The 21,420-nt window shown below is 46.2% G+C and overlaps 1 protein-coding gene across 1 annotated transcript in view; it reads right to left on the bottom strand.

Annotated features, from left to right (window-relative positions):
* The window catches only part of UTP20 (UTP20 small subunit processome component), a 115,106-nt gene that overhangs the window by 64,665 nt on the left and 29,021 nt on the right, over nt 1-21,420 (bottom strand). The window contains exons 16-25 of the mRNA XM_056116487.1: nt 21,069-21,219; nt 20,007-20,069; nt 18,820-18,978; nt 17,045-17,121; nt 14,772-14,851; nt 14,291-14,528; nt 10,194-10,376; nt 6,480-6,570; nt 5,519-5,604; nt 4,508-4,633 (exon numbers count right to left, since the gene is read on the bottom strand). Coding sequence (XP_055972462.1) covers nt 4,508-4,633; nt 5,519-5,604; nt 6,480-6,570; nt 10,194-10,376; nt 14,291-14,528; nt 14,772-14,851; nt 17,045-17,121; nt 18,820-18,978; nt 20,007-20,069; nt 21,069-21,219 — 1,254 coding nt within the window. The remainder of the gene's footprint in view (nt 1-4,507; nt 4,634-5,518; nt 5,605-6,479; nt 6,571-10,193; nt 10,377-14,290; nt 14,529-14,771; nt 14,852-17,044; nt 17,122-18,819; nt 18,979-20,006; nt 20,070-21,068; nt 21,220-21,420) is intronic.

Genomic DNA, 21,420 nt, shown 5'->3' with positions numbered 1-21,420 from the left:
AAAAGGAAAGTCTTTGTAGAAGGGAAAAGAAAAAAACCCTATAAAATAGATAAACTAAAGGTTAAGACTAATTAAGAAAAAAGGAAAACAAGAATAGATCACTGAAAGAAAATTAAGTGAGAGACTCTCAGGAAATTGGTGAGATTATTTTAAAAAGGTCATCATCCCCCTTCTCCCTTCCACCCTCCCTCAACTCCTAGCCCAGGCCCCCAAAAGGGACATTAATAAACAAAAGACACTTAGAAGAAAACTAGGGCTGCAGAGAGCACCAGGACCTGGAGCATGTGCTCTGCAGGCAGGAGGCCCAGGTTCAATCCCCAGCAATGTACACATGTACACTAGTCACAGGAGATGACCCCCAGGCACTGAGCTGGGAGAAGCTCCTGGGACCTGTCATATGTAAACCCCTTACCCCCAAATAAGAGGAAATAAAACCAGAATCCCAGAAAACATGGGCAAATGAGGAGCCCACAGGCTTTACAGTAAAAAAATATCAAAACATTTTGTTTTGCTTTTTTTGGTTTGGGGACCACACACAGCTGCATTCAGGGGATCATATGGGGTACCAGAGACTGAACCTGTGTGCAAGGTTGTGGCTGTGTGCAAGGCAAGTGCCCTACACACTGTACTATTGATCCAGCCCCTAAATTTAAAAATTTTAAGAAAAAAACATTTCCATGTTATAAAGCTTCATAGAGAGAAGGAGACTGTCCTTTTCATCAGAGAAGGTAGTGTAATTCTGAGTCTGATACAGGGGAAGACTAAAATAAATCTATATACCAATCTTGATGATAAACACAAAATGCAGCATTTCTAAACATAGCATCCAGTGTTACCTTAAAACAATAGTCAAGTCAAATAAGGATTAACCCAGGAATGCAAGAATCATAATTAAATTCTGTTAAATTAGTAAAGAACAACTGAACTCCTAAGAGTAAAATTTTTTTGCTTTTGCTTCTTGGATCTGGCAATGCTCCGGAATTACTCCTGGTTCTGCATTCAGGAATCACTCCTGGCAGGGCTTGGGGACCCTGTGGGTTACTGGGGGCCGAAGCTGGGTAAGCTATGTGCAAGGCAAGTGCCTAATCTGCTGTATTATCTCGCCAGCCCCCAAAGTTAACTTCACTAAATGTACCATAGGTTTTCTAGCAAAATTCAACATCTATTCCTGATAAAATATGAAACAATCTAACAGTAAAAGTCACTTTACTTTTTTGGCCACACCTAGCAGTACTCAGGCTATGCTGAGTTCCATACTCAGTCTGTGCTTCTGTGCTCAGGAGTGACCCCTGGTCCTGTCCATGTGGTGCCAGGGACTTGAAGTAGAATAGTTGGACTGTAAGGCAAGAAACTTAATCCCTGTACTATCATTCTGGCCCCTAAAAGTTAGTTTTTTAACATGGTAATGCTTGTTGACTTAACACTCAAAATTCAAAAGATAGTGGTCTTCAATTTTGAGAATATTAGGGCTCTTTCATATTCTTAAATTACTGAGAGTTTTATTTATTACTAGCACAGTGGAAATTAAAACATATGTAGAAGTTATCATAAACAATTTAGGGCACGTATGCGGCTCAGTGGCAAGACACATGCCTTGCATGTAGAAACTTGGGTTTTTGGCCCAAGCACTACAAAACACAAGTAAAATAGTTAATTTTCCAGGAAAAATATATAATATTCTTCAAATTTTCCTCCATTGAAAATTAGCCATAGTAGAGGTACTTTTTTTTTCTTTCCAAATTTCTTTAATGTCTGCTGCATTTTCCCAGGTAACTGGATTCTCACAATTACTTTTGCATTCAATCTAAAAAATAGAAGGGACCGGAGAGTTAACATAATGGGTAACAGGCGTGCCTTGCCCGTGGTCAATTCAGGTTTGACTTCCAGCACTTTACATATGGTCCCTTCAATCCCCTTTTGAGCCCTGAGCGCAAAACCAGGAGTAAGACCTGAGGACCAATGGGTATGGCCCAACGACCCCAAATAAATCAAGAACCCTAACAAAGAGCTGAAGGAGGGAAAACGTGATTCAACATTTTCAGATAATATGTGACTTTTCCATATGTAAGGTGGCTATTCTGAACACCCTCCAAAACAGTACTTTCTCTAGGCTAGTTGCAATATGCGATCTGTCACAGCATCAATGCACTTTGCGACCGCTCGTTACATCCACTTGTCCACCCTGTACTTTGAGCAGCTCCTGCATTTGGGCGCTAGATTCTCTACCACACATCAGTTCCTTGGAGAACATGCCATTCCTTGAGACAACCCGTGTGCACCAGGAGTGCTTTCCCCAAGCTCCCGGCTCCATAATACACAAGAAGGGAAAGAAAGGTGCATCAGGGACATTAAGTGTTGAATCTTTCGGATGGCCCAGAGTCACTGTTCTGACTCACATTAAGGAGTTTCGTTTCTGTTTTTCTTTTTTTTTTTTTTTTTTTAATTTGGCTTTTTGGGTCACACCTGGTGATGCACAGGGGTTACTCCTGGCTCTGCATTCAGGAATTACTTTTGGTGGTGCTCAGGGGACCACATGGGATACTGGGAATCGAATCTGGGTTGGCCGTGTGCAAGGCAAATGCCCTACCCACTGTGCTATTGCTCCAGTCCCTCGTTTCTGTTTTCATTTGGGGGCTGCACGGGTGGTGCTCAGGGCTTACCCCTGCCTGGTTCCATGCTCAGGAATCACACCTGGCGAGGCTCAGTGGACCATATGTGATGCTGGAGGTCGAACCCAAGATGGCTGTGTACAAGGCAGGCGCCTTCCCCACTGGACTAGCACTCTGACTCCCAGGCTAAGGAGTTTTGCCCACCGTTCTTTTCATCTTGTCGGAACAAATGTCCAGATGGTGAAAGAAGGCAACGTCAGAGTGACATAACACAAAACAGCTTTAGCCTTGTGGCTCCCTGAAAGTGCCCCAGGGCAAAGCCCTACCAAGAATAAGCAGACCACAGTTAGGAACAGAAGCGTCCCTGCAATACCCAGGCAGCAGTTCAAGAAGGACCACGACCACCACAAGTCACTCTGCAAGGCTATCCTGAGAAGATGCTCAGTAAGCAAAAGAGGAAGGTTCCATCATAAAGAACAATAGAAAATTTGACCAATATTTACTAGCGACCATGAACTTTACCTCTGGCAAGGAACAAAAATCAGTTAGGGGCTGGGGAAAATGGCTTACAGGATGAGAATACATACCTTGCATATGATTATCCAAGTCCGACGCCTGGTACTACATGGTCCCCTGAGCACTGTAGGGGAGGAGACCCCAAGGTGCTGAGCTGGGAGTGGTGTCTGAACATCCCTGGATGATCGTCACTTTTTAAAAAAATTTTTTTATTACTGAATCACTGTGGGGTACAGTTACAGACTTACAAACCTGAGTGTTTGTGTTTCAATCATACAATGATAGATTGTAACTTTTATCTTCATGAGGGGAGAAGGGGATCGCTCCATGGTGCTGGCCACCGTTGGGGCTATCCCTGGCAGTGCAAGGGTGGGGAGTGGTGTCAGAGATCAAAGCTGAGCCTGGTGCATGCCAGGCACACACACCAGCCCTTTGAGCCGTGCCTTTGGCCCAGGAGTTGTAGATTTCAAGCTCTTAAGGATGGCCTCCCTGATACTGTGTCACTGAGATGGGACAAGGATGTGTTGGTGTTGGCACGATCCCAGCAAAAGGATGAGGAAGCTGAGAGTCTGACGGGGGCTCTGAGGGGAGGCAGTACCTGGAACTGACGTGCTTACAGTCGGGGGGACAGAGCAGAAAAGACCTTCTGCCTCACTCTCAGTAAAATGTAAAAACCCAGCCAAAGGTGTCTAAACAGTGACTAACAAGCTGATGAATGTTTTTAATAATTTGTTTTTCAACCCAGGAAATAAAGGAGAATCCAATATAAACTATAAAAACTAGGACTAAAGAAACAGTACAGGGGTTAAGCCTTGCATACAGCTGACCGAGGTTCAGTTCCCAGCACTGAATATGGTCCCATGGGCACTGCCAGGAGTGATCTCTGAGCACAAAGCCAGGAGTCAGCCCTTAGCACTGCCAGGTATGGCCCCCAAATCCAAACAAAAATGATAAAAACGGCAGAAATTTTGCTATTTGGGTAGTTATATAATTAATAGGCATTTTAAATCTCACAGCCGCAAGTCAAATGATTTTTTATTCTCAGTAGTAAAACAGAAATGCTAGATTTAATTCTAACATTATAAAGATACTATGATTATAGTACTAATACATGTAAGATACCAGTAACCCATTAAGATATTACATTATTAAGATAAAGTCCTAGCAAAACCTTTTATTTTTAGTTAGGAAAAAAAAAAGATCTTAAAGTCAGTCATTATAACCCCAAAATCTAATTATAAAAAGCACAAGAAAACACAAAACCAAACACACTATTGTAATTGCTGAGAGAATCAGAGAACCAGAATCAGAATCACCATGATCTTTGTGACCAAGCTTTTCAAAAATAATCTTAAAAAATGATCTTGAAACAGTACAAATACCTCATCAGAATAGGAAAGAGATCCGCTCGGTGGGCTGTTTTCACTACGGTATTATCTTCGGAAATGCTAAAATGCACTATCTCTTCCTTAAAGGTTCTGTCTTCAAGCAATCTTTGCAAGTTTTCCCTTTAAAAACAGAAAATAGCACAAATCATCACTTAATCATCAACAGCACTCTTCAAATTGAGGGGGAGGAGGCTGGAGCGATAGCACAGTGGGTAGGGTATTTGCCTTGCATGGGGCCTACCTGGTTTGATTCCCAGCATCCTATATGGTCCCCTGAGCAATGTCAGGAGTAATTCCTGAGTACAGAACCGGGAGTAACTCCTGTGCACTGCTGGGTGTGACCCCCCAAAAAAGCAAAAAAAAAAAAAATGCAATGGGGGGTGGGGGAGAAGGGACTGACCCAGTAGGCAGACTGGAGAGGTCAAAGGCTATGTGGGCGGGGCATTTCCTGAGCACCACTGGGTGTGGCTGGGGTGGGGGGAATGCCCCTTAATAAAAAGGCCTCTTAGCACAGTAACAGGTATTACTAGAATAGGCATTAAAGAACATTCTGGACTTTTCCCATAAAGAAAAATCTTCACAGAAAATACCTTCCACGATGACCGCTTTTCAGATTTTAAAAGGTAAAAAGGATTAGGAATGAGACTTGATCAGGAACTCAGCTGTGCCCAATCAGACTAGAAAAGCTTTCTTCACTTTCCAGACTATTTCGCATTCCCTGAGTCACTGCCAAGACTTGAAGACTCTATTTGAGCAAGATAAGCCTGCTTTAAATATGCTTTCTAAACACATATTTTCCAGTTCATATTCTCTTTCCTAAGTTATCTATGGCAAAGCACAATAAAATATACTTCCAGTTTTCACTTCTTATCAGAAATAGCATCACGAGTCCCTTGGACAAGAGGAAAATGTCCTGGGCCTTCACAAAATTATTTTGGAAAAGGCACTCAAGTAGAGAGATAACTAGACCAAGGGGTAACATTTCTTTAGGCTCAAAGAACATACCTGTAAGGGAGAAGATGCGGATGCTTATACGTCATGATGCAATCCAGGGTTATTCTTTGAACTGTCTGATCCTGATGGAGCAACAACTAAGAAATATACAGAGGGCGAAAAAAAATGCAATATGTATATATCATATCACATAAGATATCATATCACGGTATCTATATCATAAGTAGTTCACAGATATGCTGTACAGAATTTATAAAATATACAGCACAGCGGGTAGGGCGTTCGCCTTACAAGCGGCCAACATGGCCGACCCGAGTTCGATTCCTCCGCCCCTCTCGGAGAGCCCGGCAAGCTACCGAGAGTATTCGATATGCCAGACACAGTAACAACAAAGTCTCCAATGGAGACGTTACTGGGCCCGCTCGAGCAAATCGACGATCAACGGGAGGGCCTTTACCTTTACCTTTACCTTACAGCATTTATACATATCCAAGAGACAGTGCTTTATTTAACTACACTATCCTTTGCTAAATGAGAATTTCTAAAATCTAAATGTTGAGATGTGGATTAACGACGATCCCTGGGTTAGAGGGAGAGTGAGGCACTTGCCCTGCCCTGCTTCATGCAAACCCCGGTATCACTAACTGTGACCTCACAACAGTTAAGAAAAAAAAAAAAACAGAAAATAAGCATCAGTCTTTTTTAAAAACCTGTACTTTAAACGTAGACATGGGCACCCTATTCAAAGACTACTGAAGACCTGAAAGTTACCCTGACAATAAGAAATGCCAGGGAGAAGGTCATGCAACTGGGGAGAGGGTTTGGCAGGTGGGAGGGAATGCTCCGTATGCAGGAACCCTGGGTTCGATCCCTGATCTCACACATCTCCTGAGCACTGCGGAGAGCAAAGCCTGAGCACTGGGGTCCGGAGAGGCACCCAAGCACCACCTGGTTTGGTCCTTAGAATAAAAAATTTACAAAGAACTGCAGAGCAACAATTTATTTGACTTACTTGAAGATAGAGTTCATACAATTTAGATTCTAGATATAAGGCCCGTGGATTCGAAAACTTAGAAAAAACTTGCAAATGAGCAATTAATTGCCTAAAAAGAAAAAGAGAGAATGAAAATGAAACAACATAGATCTTTTTTTTTTTAATAATTTTTACTAGTGAAACACCATGAGGTACAGTTGTAGACTTACAAGTTTTTGTGCTTGGGTTTCGATTATACAATGATCAAATATCCATCCCTTCACCAGTGCCCATTTTCTACCACCATGTATCCCAGGGGAGCGGGTTGAGCTTTCCTCCCCACCCCGACCAGGGCTCCGGCAGCCGAAGACCTCCAGGACCAGCCACCACCATGCTGAGACCACTCTCCGCACACATGAAGGTACTGGCAGAGGGACAAAGCCACGCGGGTTCCGGGGCCGAGATCTCCAAGCCTACTCGAATTGGAGTCGAGCATCCTCCACCCAGATCCTCCAAATTCCAGTAGGCGGGGGTCACACCCACCACCTGGCCCCCTGGCGCCGTGTAATCCCATCAGCGGCCAAGACTCAGAGACTACAAAATGCAGCTCCCAGAACCGCGCGGCCGCATTCGCATTCGCGGCCGCGCGACATTTTATCAGAACATCTTTTTATGATATCTCATTATCTCATTCCTACTCTGGACAAACTTGCAGGCTATCGAATATAGCCTGCCCACAGGGCAGAGTCTGGCAAACTCCCCGTGGCACACCAAATATGCCAAATACCAGTAACAATGATGGGTCTCATTCTCCTAAAAAGCCTTGAATATAATCTCAGGGCTAGGATGAAAGAGACGTTACTGGGGCCTGCTCGAGGCAATCAACGATTAACAGGATGATGAATGAATGAATGAATGACTGTATCCCAGTATCCCTCCCACCCCCATCTCCCCCATCCCACCCTCCTCTGTGGCAGGGAATTCCCTTTTGTTCTCTCTCTCCTTTTGGGTGTTGTGGTCTGCAAAAGAGGCATTGAGTGGCAATCATGTTCGGCCCATAGTCTACTTTCAACATGCATCTCCCATCCTGGGAGGATCCTCCAAACACCCTTTATTTGGTGCTCCCTTCTCTATCTGAGCTCCCTTTCTCCTAGTATGCCCGGCTGGCCTCTAAGCCAACAACATAGATCGTTAAGATCTTAGTAATCACCAATTTTAGGTTCTCTTATAAGTTCTCCAAATACCAACACTTTTTTACTACAGCTTCACCGTTAATTACCTATACACATTTTATTTGCATTTAGGAAATGGTTCCTCAGAAATTATCAATCTTGACATTCTTTCCTTGGAACCCAGGTTTCCAAGCCCAGAAAATTATTCAGGTAGTGTCAAAATGGTTTAAACTGGAAGAAGGAAGTTTCAAACAGGGCTTCTCAACCACTGCTGAGCAGGGCCCCCCTGTCCTACCAGTTGGCCCCCTCATCTGGTACCCTGAAGCCCCATTTACGTGGCTTGCATCCATGGTCCCCCTAGAATATCCTAGGAGGCCATATGGTCCCCAGCGAGAGGCACCAACGTAAACAGATACAATCTATGGAACCTAAGTCATTTCTGGTGCCATTTTTTTTGGAGCAGCATGATGGATGGAGTAGTCTGCAGGGCGCACCAAGACCGGATGTGCAGCCCCCGGGGAGCGAGCACCACAATAAACATGCAAGCACCAGAGTCAGGTATGTGTGTAGCCCTGATTATCTTAACAGGGACATGGAAGGGAAGGGGAATAGGAAAGGGATTAAACACAAGAGAGTCCAGAGAATGGGAGCTGAATCACGGGCGCTCTCTAGCTACTTGGCTGGCGAGAAGGGCAGCCCAAGGAGGATTTTGTTTTTTGATTCTTGTTGGTTTGGGGGCCACACTCAGTGATGCTCAGGGGTTTACTCCTGGCTCTGCACTCAGGGATCTCTCCTGGTGAGTTCAGGAGACTGTATGTGGTGCCAGAGCTCGAACCTGGGTCAGCCATGTGCAAGACAAGTGCCCTACCCACTCTACTATCCCTCCAGCTCCTCCCTTCAGAGATTCTAAACTTGGGACTTTAAATACACTCAGATGGCATCAAGAATGTGATGAGCATTTTCCTTGTACTTTCAGTGGCCGTGCATGGCTTGCCATATTCTAGGTTTAGCTGTGGGGGGCACAAAAACATATAATACATGAATCTTATCCTGCAGGAGTGATTCCCAGGCAAGGCAGTACCATCTCCAAGGAGGGGAGATATTAAATGGCTAATCCCTGTGCTGTCTCACCAGCCCCTAGAGCTCTTCACTGAGCTACCAGAACTGCTTTAAAAAACCCTTTCTCCTACCAGAACCCTTCACCTGGCATCAAAGCATAATGTCTCAGGTACTGGGCAGAGGATCATTCACCTCTGCAGCCCAGCACTCAGCCAAAGGCAGGCAAAACCACTGCACGAAGGATGAGCTCAAGGTGCCCGGGAAAGACTCCACAAATGGGCTTACTTGGTAGAGACTGGAAGTGTTGGGAAAAAACAAAACAAAACAAAAAACACAGGAGCATCAAGCCAGGCAGGTCCCCGACACCCCGATTCAAATCAACAAGTAAGCTGGAGTGACTTCTGGTCACATCTTTCCCTGAAGTTTCTAAGAATTTAAGTGAATAAATAACCAGGAAAATGAGGAAGAGAATGTAGTGGCATGGAAAAAAACAAATAGGTAAAAATCAAGTATCCAGAAAGAGACAAGTCAAAAGGCAAAGTGAAGGTGCTGATGTGCGCTATTTCTCATAAAGGTGTTCCATTATGTGTCCCTCAGCACACAGACCCAATGCCCGGAGCTCTGAAAGGAACAGGTCAAAGAAAGGACCAAGCTAATTCTCTCTGCTGGAAGAAGGAACTGTGACAGGGCTGGAGTACCAGGACAGAGGGGAGGGTTTTTGCCTTGCATGCGGCCAATCTGGGTTCAATCCCCAGCAACACACAGGGTATTCTAAGATTGCTGGAAGTGATCCCTGACCACAGAGCCAGGAGTTAGCCCAGAGCACTGACAAGCAGGGCCCAGAAACCAAGGGGAGGATAGAACTATAATACTATAATTGTAGACAATCCCTCTCCTCCCCACCAACACACACACACACACACACACACACACACACACACACACACACACTTCCTCCAATTCTAACCCTATGCAAAACAGGGAAAAGAAAAGATCATAAAAATAGCAGCCAATACTTAGGATGGGAGATGCGTGCTAAGAGTAGACTATAGATCAAACATGATGGCCACTTAATACCTGTATTGCAACCCATAACACCCAAAAGGAGAGAGAGAATAAAAGAAAACGTGCCTGCTACAGAGGCAGTTGGGGGAATGGGGTGGGGGTGGCGGGAGGGATCCCGGGAACATTGGTGGTGGAGAATGGAAACTGGTGGAGGGATGGCTACTAGATCATTGTATGACTGAAATGTAATCATGAAAGTTTGTAGGTCTGTAACTGCATCTCACAGTGATTCATTAAAAAAAAAAAATATATATATATATATATATATATGTATATATATATATATATATACACAGCAGCCAAGAAGCTGCTGTCTTCAGAGGGTGGTGGAGGAAAACCCTGTACGTGAAGACACCACATAAGACACTGTCCAAGCGGTGGGCTGCACAGTGTGGACACAAGGGTCACAACCCGTCCCCCAGACCCACAATGCATAACCTGTCGCCATGGCACCTACTTTGCCGCAGCCCTCCTGGTCTTCCTCTTCTGTGACGGCTCATCTTCGGGCGCTGCCTCTTCCTCCAGCTCCTCCTCGTCAGCCGCCTGGTCCTCTTCGAGCTCCTCTGTGGCCCCCATTTTGCCTTTTCTCCGCAGATCCTGGGTGGGAGCAACCTGCAGGTCTGCTGGGTAATACTCATTGCTGCAGGGCCGGAGAGAGAGGACAGCGGGTTAAGGCCTGCGGCTGACCCGCGATCCATCCCAGCATGCTGTATGGTCCCCTAAGCCTCGCCAGGATTGTTCCCTGAGCACAGTGTCAGGAGTAAGCCCCGAACACCATGGGGTGTGGCACAAAACCAAAAACAAACTAATGGCTATAGAGAGAGAGAGAGCGAGCACAGTGGATAAAATACTTGTGCTACACACAGCCACAGGTTTAACCCCCAGCACTCCGTATGGTTCCCTGAGCCCTTCCAGGAGTGATCCCTGAGGACAGAGCCAGAAGTGAGCCCAGAGCACTTCCAGGTGTGGCCCACCCCCTGCCTAATCCCACAAAAACAAAACAAAAAAACACAAAAAATACACAAAAATATCCTCATTCCTTATGAAAGTTAACTAACGAGAAAGTAACTTGGTCTCATTCTTTTCCGTGTCCATGGACCACGCAGTAAAAAAAATCGGAGGTAGCTTAGCCCAATCTTCTGCACAGTCTTGGACCATTCGGCTCCTCTTGATGCTATTCGACCAGCCGACTACTAGCCACAGAGGCCAGCCCTGTCCAGGGCTTACACTGCTGAAAATACCTGAAATGTCTCTTTTGCGCTGAGCTGAAATCAGGCTTCCTTATCTCTGGACCCACAGATGAGGGACAGCAGGCATAAGGGCAGATGGTACTAGAAAATAAACATGAAGCCCTCCTCCTACACTCCACTTCAATCTCCAGAAAATGCAGCTCTCCCAGGGTGCTGTGATAAGGCTGACGGGAGCAGCTATGCCACTGTCCCACTGCACTGCTGCCCGAGGCCCTGGGGGCCAGCAGTCAGGTGCATGAGTGCAGCCACGAGAAAATGATGACACAAGAGCTCTGGCCAGGAAGCAGGAATTTGGGCAAACACAGCTGTGAGCATCTGCCACCCGGGGGAGGGCACGTGGCGACCAGGCGCGCAGGGAAGGGGACCTGCTATGGGATACGCAGTGAGCAACATGGTTGTGTCCAACACCACTGGGTGTGTGCAACTCCTGGGCATTGTTAACAACTATGGTAATGACATGAAAGGCAGGGGAGGGGGCACAAACTATCTCCCAAAATAAGAGTCATTAGTACCAAAGAGTCATTTTTTCTTTTTTCTTTTTAGGTCATACCTGGCGATGCACAAGGGTTACTCTTGGCTCATGCACTCAGGAATTACTCCTGGCGGTGCTCACGGGACCATATGGATGCTGGGGATCAAACCCGGGTCGTCCACGTGCAAGGCAAACGCCCTACTAGCTGTACTATCGCTCCAGCCCCACTGAAGTGTCTTGACTGAAGCATTTTTGAAAATTATCTGTATTTCAGTCTTTGTATATCCTCAAATTCATAGGCCCACTCCCACGCCAGGCTTCTCTCGCTACACTGACCTCCCTTACTAATGAAGAGGATCACTTGATTATTTGATCACTTGATATCCCGATACTCGTTGATTTGCTCAAGTGGGCGCCAGGGAAGAGGAAGGTTTTCTAAATCAAAAGAACTTCGAAAATGGACATAGCAGGAAATTCAGAACACGGTTGGCATCATTAAGGATCAGGCCGGCATATGTACAGCCCTTTACGTTTTACAAAACGAGACACAGACCCAGTTTTGAACAATCTTTGAAATAATTACTTGTTCTCGTTCTATAAATAAATCCCTCAAGAAAACCATTTACTTGTCTACCCCTGGATCCACTGTCATGTTTACATCTTTTCTTGGACACTTTGCTAGAATTATTTATAATAACCTTTTCACTTATGTACGGATGCCTTTTCACTTTTACCCATGCCAAGACACGCCACAATGACATTACGAATGTTCCCATCTGCTCTGCGTCATTCACGTCAGCATTCTGTATCTGCTGCTTAAATTATCAATGGAAAGTCCATCACAGTTCCTCTCTGCCCCCTAATTCTCCCTCCCTCGTGTCTGTTTTTTTTATTATTATTATAAAGCATGGTCTGCTCTTCCTTTGCCCACTTCCTTTAAGTCCACTTAAGTCTGACTTGCATTTCTCCCGAGTTAATTCTTGATAAGGTCACTTCTGAAACCAAAAGTTGATTCTAACTTTCCACTTGACTAATGTCTTGAACACATGACGCTCACAAGTTGGACTCCCCACAGAAATACTTTCAAGGGCTACACAGTGGTCTTGGTTCTTCCACCCCTCCGTTCTGGCTTCCTTTTCTGGGCCCACAGTTCCTGAACCCCATGTGGCCTATCAGTCCTTGATTGTCTTCTAGGGGCTTCTTCCTTCCATCTCTTACAATTTTGGGGACATATACATAAAGCCTGGCAAGCTACCCGTGACATACTCGATATACCAAACACAGTAACAAGTGTCACAATGGAGATGTTACTGGGCCCGCTTGAGTAAATTGATGAACAACGGGAGGACAGTGACAATGACAGTGATCCATTAATTTAGACCAATCTTTGCTGTGAAACTTAAGTTCCAAGTTCAACTGCCCACCTGACATCTTCATTTAGGCATCTATTCAATATCCCAAACTTGGCATGTTGGAAAACGATCCTCGCCACAAAACTGCAAACTTCTGCATCCCTCCGAGTCCCACTAATGGTAACTTTCTCATCTCAGTTGCTCAAGTCAACTCGGAACTATCATTTCTCCCTCAGGTGTATACCACCTTACACCGCATGTGCTGGAGATCCCATAGGCTTATCTTGCTGCAAATCCATTTCATGCTTCTGTTTTTGGGCCCCACCTGGTGATGTTCAGAGACTATTCCCAGCTCTAGGCTTGGGGGTCCCTCCTGGTTATGCTCGGGGGGACCAGGTGGTACTGAGAATCAAACTCTGGCTTCCTGCATGCAACGCATGTGCTCACTGCCCACTGCATTATCTTTCCCGCCGTGAGTTGCAATTACTCAGGTACACTACTGAGTTTGAAATCCTTCCCCCAAAAATGTCCAGAACTCAGCCGCCTCTCCTATTCTTCACTGTGATAGCCTAGATCAAGTCATCATCATTTTCTCGCTTGAATTTTTTCTTCTCACTGGTCTCTGTTCTCACCACTGTCATCCAACACTCTATTCTACTCTCAACACCAGGTCCAGAAAACTTCTGAAAAGCTTAAATGTGTCATCCATTGAACCTCCCAAGAATTTTCCATTTCGCTGCCAGAAAAAATACCCAAGTCTTTAACTGGCAGGCTTGACACAATTTGGTTCCCTTGGCATTTTGTTCCCACCTTTAACCTCTTCCCCCGTCACTCTGCTGCGGTTATCCAGCCCTCCTGCTGTTCTGTGGCTAAGCCTGGCAGGTGCCCGATGACCCCGGCAGGCTACACAGCTTAAGCTGGTGCCTGCTTTAACCTCTACCTGCTGCATTTTCCCAGGTCATGAAGTAGACAGGGAAAATATACTTTTAAGAAATAATTTTAGTATTCTTCGTATCTCCTGGCTTTCCCTATCTCTTTTAGTCTTCGAGCAACCCAATTCTCACATAGCCTGTCTACTTAAAATAAAACAACACCCCAGAAAGTTCAAGTTACTCTTCTAGAAAACAGTTCACAGCATTACGGGCAGCAATCTGGGGTGATTGCTACCCCACGGTCAGTACAAAATACGTTTCAAGTCCCAGGGAGGCACTAAACTAGGGCAAGAAGGAGTAAGGTCTTTGCATGCTGACTCAACTCAACGAGAACCTTCTCGTTAGGCAGCCTGGGGATTTTTTCCCTTCTAATTAATACCATTTGTGACCTGTTTAAAATCTTGTATATGAGCGTGACAGAGCCAAAAGGGTTATGGCTTGAAAAGATGACAGATGGATGAAGATGGCAGTGAAGACGGAAGCTTCCCACCTCTCCCCCTTTTCCTCACACCCGATCAGGGGACACATTTCGTGAAGCGAACGCTTACTTGATAAATCTCAAGAAAAGTGGGGAAAGCTCCCGGGACCGTGGCTCGACCCTCTCGGGGAACTTGGCCAGAGCCCGCCAGAGCAGGAAGCGGTAGTTGGTATGGTCAAGTCGTTCCCGGCAGTCCGTTTTCTGCGCTAACTGCTCCAGATAGAGTGCGCCCACATCGCCCTCCTCGGCCGGCTCCCCAGGCCCGTCTCCAGCGGCCTTCTCCCTCCTGTCACTCTGCAGCTCTTCCTCTGCAAGGAAACATTCGTCAGGACCCCAAGAGACACAAGAACCTCTGTCCACCCCATTTCCTCCAGTGAGGATCTTTCCTGGCCTATTGGCATTTGGAAGCAATAAAGCAAACGGAAAGGTTAGCAAAGAGATGACGATTCTCATTCCCCAACTTCATGTGCAATGAAACAGTAACAATTCAGCAGTTAAATCATCAATCACTTCTCTCCCCAGTGACCTCCTTTCCATGGCCCCTTACATACCAGCGTGTGTAGCTGCTTTTTCTAGATGCTCATAGTAGACTTTCCAGAACTGCTTATTTTCCATTTCGTGTGCATGAGAACTGAGGGGGAATAAAAAAAAATCACCAAGGAGAAAAAGAAAACAAGCAAAAAACCATGTTGCATGGTCAGTGCTATAACTCACAGAGGAAAGAGTCAGGACAAAACCAAAACTGTTAAGTTCTACCTGATAAACAAGTTCTGTTTCCCACTTTTTTTCCAAAATCCCAGCCCTGAGCAAAAATTATTATAAATTTCACAACTGAACATGAATTACTGGGGTACAGTTTCATGACTCCTCAGAGCAGGTGTCATATCACATCACACTTAGCAGCACAAAGTACTCACAAACCTCCATCACTGTCCTCTGGACCCTCCTCCCACCTGTAAAACCTCAGCTCTGCAGCCTGAGGCCAACAGGTTCCTTCCATTTTGTTCTGTCCACTGGCTTTGCTTCCCTATACCTCATGCAGGAGTCAAAGAAGACTATTTTTATTTTTATTTTTATTTTTTTTTTTTTTGGCTTTTGGGTCACACCCAGTGATACACAGGGGTTACTCCTGGATCATGCACTCAGGAATTACTCCTGGCAGTGCTCGGGGGACCATATGGGATGCTGGGAATCGAACCCGGGTTAGCCACGGACAAGGCAAACACCCTACCCGCTGTGCTATCGCTCCAGCCCCAGTAGACTATTTTTAGAGGCAGAAGTAACTGCCTTTTCAAAGCCAAGTGTGTGTGTGTGTGTGTGTGTGTGTGTGTGTGTGTGTGTGTGTGTGTATTTGGTTGGGAGTGCAGGTGGCAGTACTGGTAAGAGAACTCAGTCCCCATGTGCTCTGCCATGGAGCTATCCCCTCCTACCACCTCAAATCTAAAATGTGGGGGCTATTTTCCTCCTTCAGAAAATTCGAAGATACTTTTCATTAAAACAAAATCAGACTAAAAAGGCATTCCAACAAATACAGCATTCGAGACTCAGAATAGATGAATAATAAACATCTTTATAATGCGTTATTATTTCTAGCAGTATTTACTAAATATGTCACCTCTCTTGAGAGGCTGGGGCCCAGGCCCAGCAGAGCCCAGGTGGTGCTTGCTCCTGGCTCTGCACTCAGGGGTCACTGCTGGCAGGGTCTGGGGGTACTCGAACCTGGGCTGGCCCAGGTCTGTTATCTGTAAATAATGCACAACCCCCCCTCCCCCGGTTCATTTAAATCCCGTAGTCTTCCAAGTGTGGGTCAGAGCCCACGGTTTACTATAGCTGTTGTGTAACATCTAAAAGATCTGTCTTACATGAAGCTTGCTGATAATCTATCACCAGTCACTGTTTGATTTGTATGCCTATATACCCAAGATGTGTGAAATTTTCTCAGGGGTCACAGGAGGCATGAGTTTAAGAAGGCAGAACTTAAATCACACTGAGGAGGAGTCAGAAGACTGATATAAGGTTCCACAGTCGTCAAAGTATAACCGCCTCCTGCTGTTTTGCTCAGTTTCTGGTGACAGAGAAAGGGGCTTCTGCTTGCACAGGGGCTGAGTCACGCAGAAGCCGACCCTGTCCCAGGAGCAGTTGAGGAAGAGCTGATGGTAGGGGCGCAGGGTGGTGGGAGGCTTGAGGGGGGCCTGTAAAGCACCCACTGGCTGTGCCACAGAAATCACCACGGCAGCTGAGGCAGCCTGATGGCCAAGCATGGTTCCAGGGGCCAGGTCTGATGCCATAGGCTAGAATTTCTCTGCACGCTGCACTGCCTTCTCTGGTCTGGGCTTGTCTGGGCCAGTTGAGGGGCTCAAGGAACAGAACATAGGCTTTGACCTCACGGCCCAGAACCCTCACACACCCTCCCCTGCACTGCGAGCTATGGGCCGGGGTACCCAGCATTGCTGGGTATGACCCCCATAAGAAGAAAAGAATGCGGGGGGGAGGTAAGGAGGAGGGAGAGGAGAGAAAGAGAGGGATGAAGGAGGAGGGAGAGAGGAAGATTGGAGGGAGGGGGATTAGGTGATGGGAGGGAAAGAGGGAAGGAGGGAGGGAGGGAGGGAAGGAGGGAGGGAGGGAGGGAGGGAGGGAGGGAGGGAGGGAGGGAGGGAGGGAGGGAGGGAGGGAGGAAGAGGGAGGAGGGGGAGGAGGGAGGGAGGGAGGGAGGGAGGGAAGGAAGGAAGGAAGGAAGGAAGGAAGGAAGGAAGGAAGGAAGGAAGGCAGGCAGGCAGGCAGGCAGGCAGGCCGGCCGGTCAGCCATCCTGTAACTTATACTCACCTTATGAGTTCAATCACTGGGTCCCAGAGAGCACTAAAGTTAATATATAACATGCCTAATAAGTATCGGAGCGGCACCTGCAATTTATAGGAGACTAGATTAGGAAAAGGTTATGAACCAAAAAAAAATGGCATTGAAGTGCAAATATCTTAGATTCAAGAAAACCCGTGATTAGGATAGTGTGTACTTTGAGGAAAAGAAAAAAAAACAGGTATTAATTTCAAATTCAGTGTATAAGTTTTCCAAATGTCACTGTTTACCACAAAGAATCCCTCAAGTGAAAAAGTACTCATACTCATTCCAGATGCTCGCACATAAAGGACCCATTTAAATAAAGAGATTTGCTGTGCGATTGAAGTCCCGCCTGTCAAACACCGTCATCACCTGGCAAGATGAAAGTGGAGCAAGAGTTGGGGAGGGGGTGGGGGGAGGCACAGATGCCAAGAACACTGAGAAAGAGCCGTGAGTGGCAGCTGAGGCCTTGCAAGCTGATGTCCTGAGTTGACAAAGCTCTGTCGGCGCGCAGAGAGCCTGAAGCTCCCTCAGCCGCCTTCCGGAGGTGCTCACGCTCTCTATGACCTTCCCGAACCACCAGGAAGGCATCCAGGGCACGGCAGCTGTATTGTCCAGGGGTTGAGCGTATTTTAGCAGCATTTATTTCTGTTCCTTACAGGAAGCATCACCCAGGACACTAACATAAAAACTGATTAAGAGCAGAACTACTGAGTGGAAAGGGAGTGTGTCTCCTGGGCGTTCCTTCCAGAGGGATTCACAGCGGGTCTTCAAGGATCATGGACAGGAAAAGCCTGCGTGATGACAGGTGACGGCTGGGCTCAGAACCTGATTGTATAATGGCCTGCTGGTACCTACGGCCGACATTCATGTACTAGTCTCAACCCAAGCAGGGGCAGGCCTGGAGGGTTACTTCTACTATTAAAAACAACTGCTAGAGCCATTTAATGGAGATCAATCTGGAATCTTTTGTTGGAGGAGGAGTGGGGGAGCCAACTGTGGTCAGGGATAACTCCGGGCCCTATGAGGTGTCCAGAATTGAACTGAGTCTGGCTGCGCACAAGGCAAGAGCCATAATCCCTGTTCTGAGGGTTTTTTTTAATTTTATAAAGTAGTTCACAATATTGGATTACATTTAATATTCAAACACCAATCCCACCACCATATTTCATGTGTTACCATCCTGAACCCCAATCCCTGCCCCAAAGCAGAACCAAAAAAATATAGTTTGTATGGTTTGTTATAAAAAGCCTCTGAAAATGCTACCAAAAAGTATCCTTAGAGGAAAGAGTGTGAAGATTGTTGTATTTTACCCAAGGGCCATTAAGCCCTTCTATAAGAGATCACTAACATGTTGTTAAAGGTTGAGCCTTGTGTGCTTTTTATATATGTATCTGTTTAAAAAAAAAAGTATATTTCCCTCTAAGATTGATTGCCTCCTATACTGAACCAAAACCCCTGTTCTATCTCTGCAGCTGCCTTTGGTGTTTTACTAGGTCACATGGGGCTTGCTTGGGGCTATGTCCAGCTCTGTGCTGGGGGATCACTTCCGGCAGTGCTTGGAGGAGGGGACCGGGTGGGGCTGGGGACCCTAGGGGGAGCCCCGCCCTGTGAGCTTTCTCTGCAGCCGGACGCTGCTAGCGTTCAGAAGGTTTTCCTGTGCGATGACTTGGTATGCTTCCCTTTCCCAAAACCTGGTTAAACCGATCTCCGAACCTAGATTTGGTTCGACTGCGAACTCAAGAGAGAGACCCGGTTCCTACCTCCTGCAAGGGCCCGTCGGGCACGGACGTCCGCGCCACATCGTGCCGGAGCTTCCTCAGATGCAGCAGCTTCTCCCTGTAATCGCTCACAGTGGCCGGGACCAGCTCCGCCTGGCGCAGGATGGCGAAGGCCGACCGCCGCTCCGAGGGCCCGTCGTCCTGCACGACACAGAAAACCTGCATGGCGGTTTTCCCAGAGGAACGGGAGACAGGGCCGGAGCCCAAAGAGGTGAGCGTGTCTCACCCGGGAAAACATCCACCCCCACGCTCCTCCCCATTGATGATCCAGGTTTATTCGAGTGCTTCTCACACCATCTCCTTTGGGGTAGATGATTCGGAGTTAGTGTCAGGCAAAGATACGACAAATACTATTGGAAGGCAATTCCCAAAATGATGCCAAGTGGTGGGATCACAGGTTGGAATAAAGATGCGGTCTGCAATTTCATGAAACAATTCCACCTCGACTGCAAGTCGCTTCTCTTGGCATTGTGGCTACATTTCCCACCACAAAGACACTTGCCTAGGTGGATTATTATTATTGGAAATAGGAGGGAACTTACACAAACATTCGGTTTGGGCAGCCATTAACAGGGAATTGGATGAACTATTCCATTTGTTTTTTCCTGTTGTTTGTTTTGCTTTGTAGGGTGTCTCCTACTGGAGCTGGGGGCTACCTTGGTCAGAATGGAGGCGTTCAGGAGGCCTGTTTGTTCTGGGGGTTAAACTGGGGCCTTGTACACGCCAGACATAATCCCCAGCCATGTGAGTGGCTTCCTGTTTTACTTTTTGCTTTTTAACACATTGCTATCGGCAATGCTGGAACTGAAGGGAAAGGCTCACACATGCCATCCCCCTGCGGGCCCCATCTCCTCTTGTAAACTACAACACTTTACTCAAGCTTCAAAAGAGAGGAGGAAGCCCCAGAGGAACTGTGATGGGAAGATCTCCAGCATGCCAACTGCTCCAATTACATAAGGTATACAAAATGTCTGAGCACAGTCACCAGTTAAGTAGGAATTTTCTCTGATGCTCTCGGGGGTAGGCAGGTGAGAGAAAGAGCACGAAAATGTCAGTTTTTGCAACAGATGTTTATAGAGTTTGGATTTCCTGCTAAAGCATGATTCTGGAAATAAAAAGATACATGAAAACTTGTCTTTCTGAAAAAATGATGCAAACAGCTAAAATACCTCCATCAATTCTGGAAGTTGCACTTCGAAGTGATTTAGGATCCTTATTGTCAACAGCCGAATCTAGAGAACAAAAACAATTTTCAAAACAGAGCTTAAACTCTACGAAGAAACTGATTAACAGGGAAAGGTAAATTTTATTGTTATTATTATTATTTTTTTTCCTTTTTGGGTCATACCCGGCGATGCACAGGGATTACTCCTAGCTCTGGGGACCATATGAGATGCTGGGAATCAAACCCAGGTAGGCTGCATGTAAGGCAAACACTTTCCACACTCTGCTATCACTCCAGCCCCCTAAATTTTATTATTTTTGATGTTGGGTGCCATGCTGAGCTGAGGGATCTCTTCCAATGGAACTCAGGGGACCACCGGGGTGCCAGGGATCAAATCTATGTTGGCTTCGTGCAAGGCAATAGACCCACCCACTATACCATCATTCTGTACCCATTTTTTCTTTTTTTTTTGAGGGGGGGGAGGGGTGTTAAGTTTCAAAGAATTTTTTTAAAAAAATACCAGTTGCCAGAGTAACATCTATTCATTCCAGCCCTTATTTCTTCTTCCACACTTATCAACATCTAATCAAACAGTGCCCAGAATCATGAACTGCTGCAAACAATGAGAAAATAAGGTGGTCCATAAGACCAGGTGGTTGTTTTGAACTGTGTGACATTAAAAGCATCTCTATAAATAAGTTCAATAATTCTAAGCCTACAGTTCCAACTAAAACCAGCCATTTTCTTTTTAAATAACATTCAGTTATTTCTGAACACAAATAAACAGCAGAATCACTTAGAGGATCTTACAAAACCATACAGAATTTTTAATTCTGCCCAAACAGTGCTACTAAGTCAGTATTGGGAAAAGGAGGAGAAGGGATTGGAGAGCGCAGAATCTGTGCTTTTATTAAGCTTCCCCATGAAGACTGTTGCCATCAGCCTGCGGGCACCTGCTGCCACTGACAGAAATGCCTTCCCACAGTATTTTCTGGTTCAGGAACTCTGACTGACCATCACTGACCATGCATGGCGGGATGAGACAATAGACCATAAACGGCATTACCTTGGATATCCCCGTCGAAATGTTTGCTTGTAACTTGGGGAACAATTCCATTAACGCTTCCTCAGAAAGGGGCCCTCGGCAGCCACATAACGATAATCTCTGATAATACAGATCGGCCAAGAGCAACACCGACGGCTCTGAAGGAAGGGCCCTGCAACAAGGAACACATGAGCTGCACGGCGCATGACCCACAGAGGACTAAGACCCCAGAGAAACGGTGGAACCACCATGGAACGGGGAAGTGCAAAGGGGACAGGGCAAGTTCTCAGCACCCTTTCAGAGATAAAGACATGCCCAGGAACAGCAAGGACAATACCTCAGGACGCACCATGCACCAGAGGCACAGGCTGAA

The sequence above is a fragment of the Sorex fumeus genome, unplaced genomic scaffold, assembly GCF_029834395.1.
Source record: "Sorex fumeus unplaced genomic scaffold, SorFum_2.1 ptg000003l, whole genome shotgun sequence".
In the NCBI taxonomy this organism is placed as follows: domain Eukaryota; kingdom Metazoa; phylum Chordata; class Mammalia; order Eulipotyphla; family Soricidae; genus Sorex; species Sorex fumeus.
The sequence above is the reverse complement of the archived record's forward strand: the minus strand, read 5'-3'. Positions and strand labels throughout refer to the sequence as shown.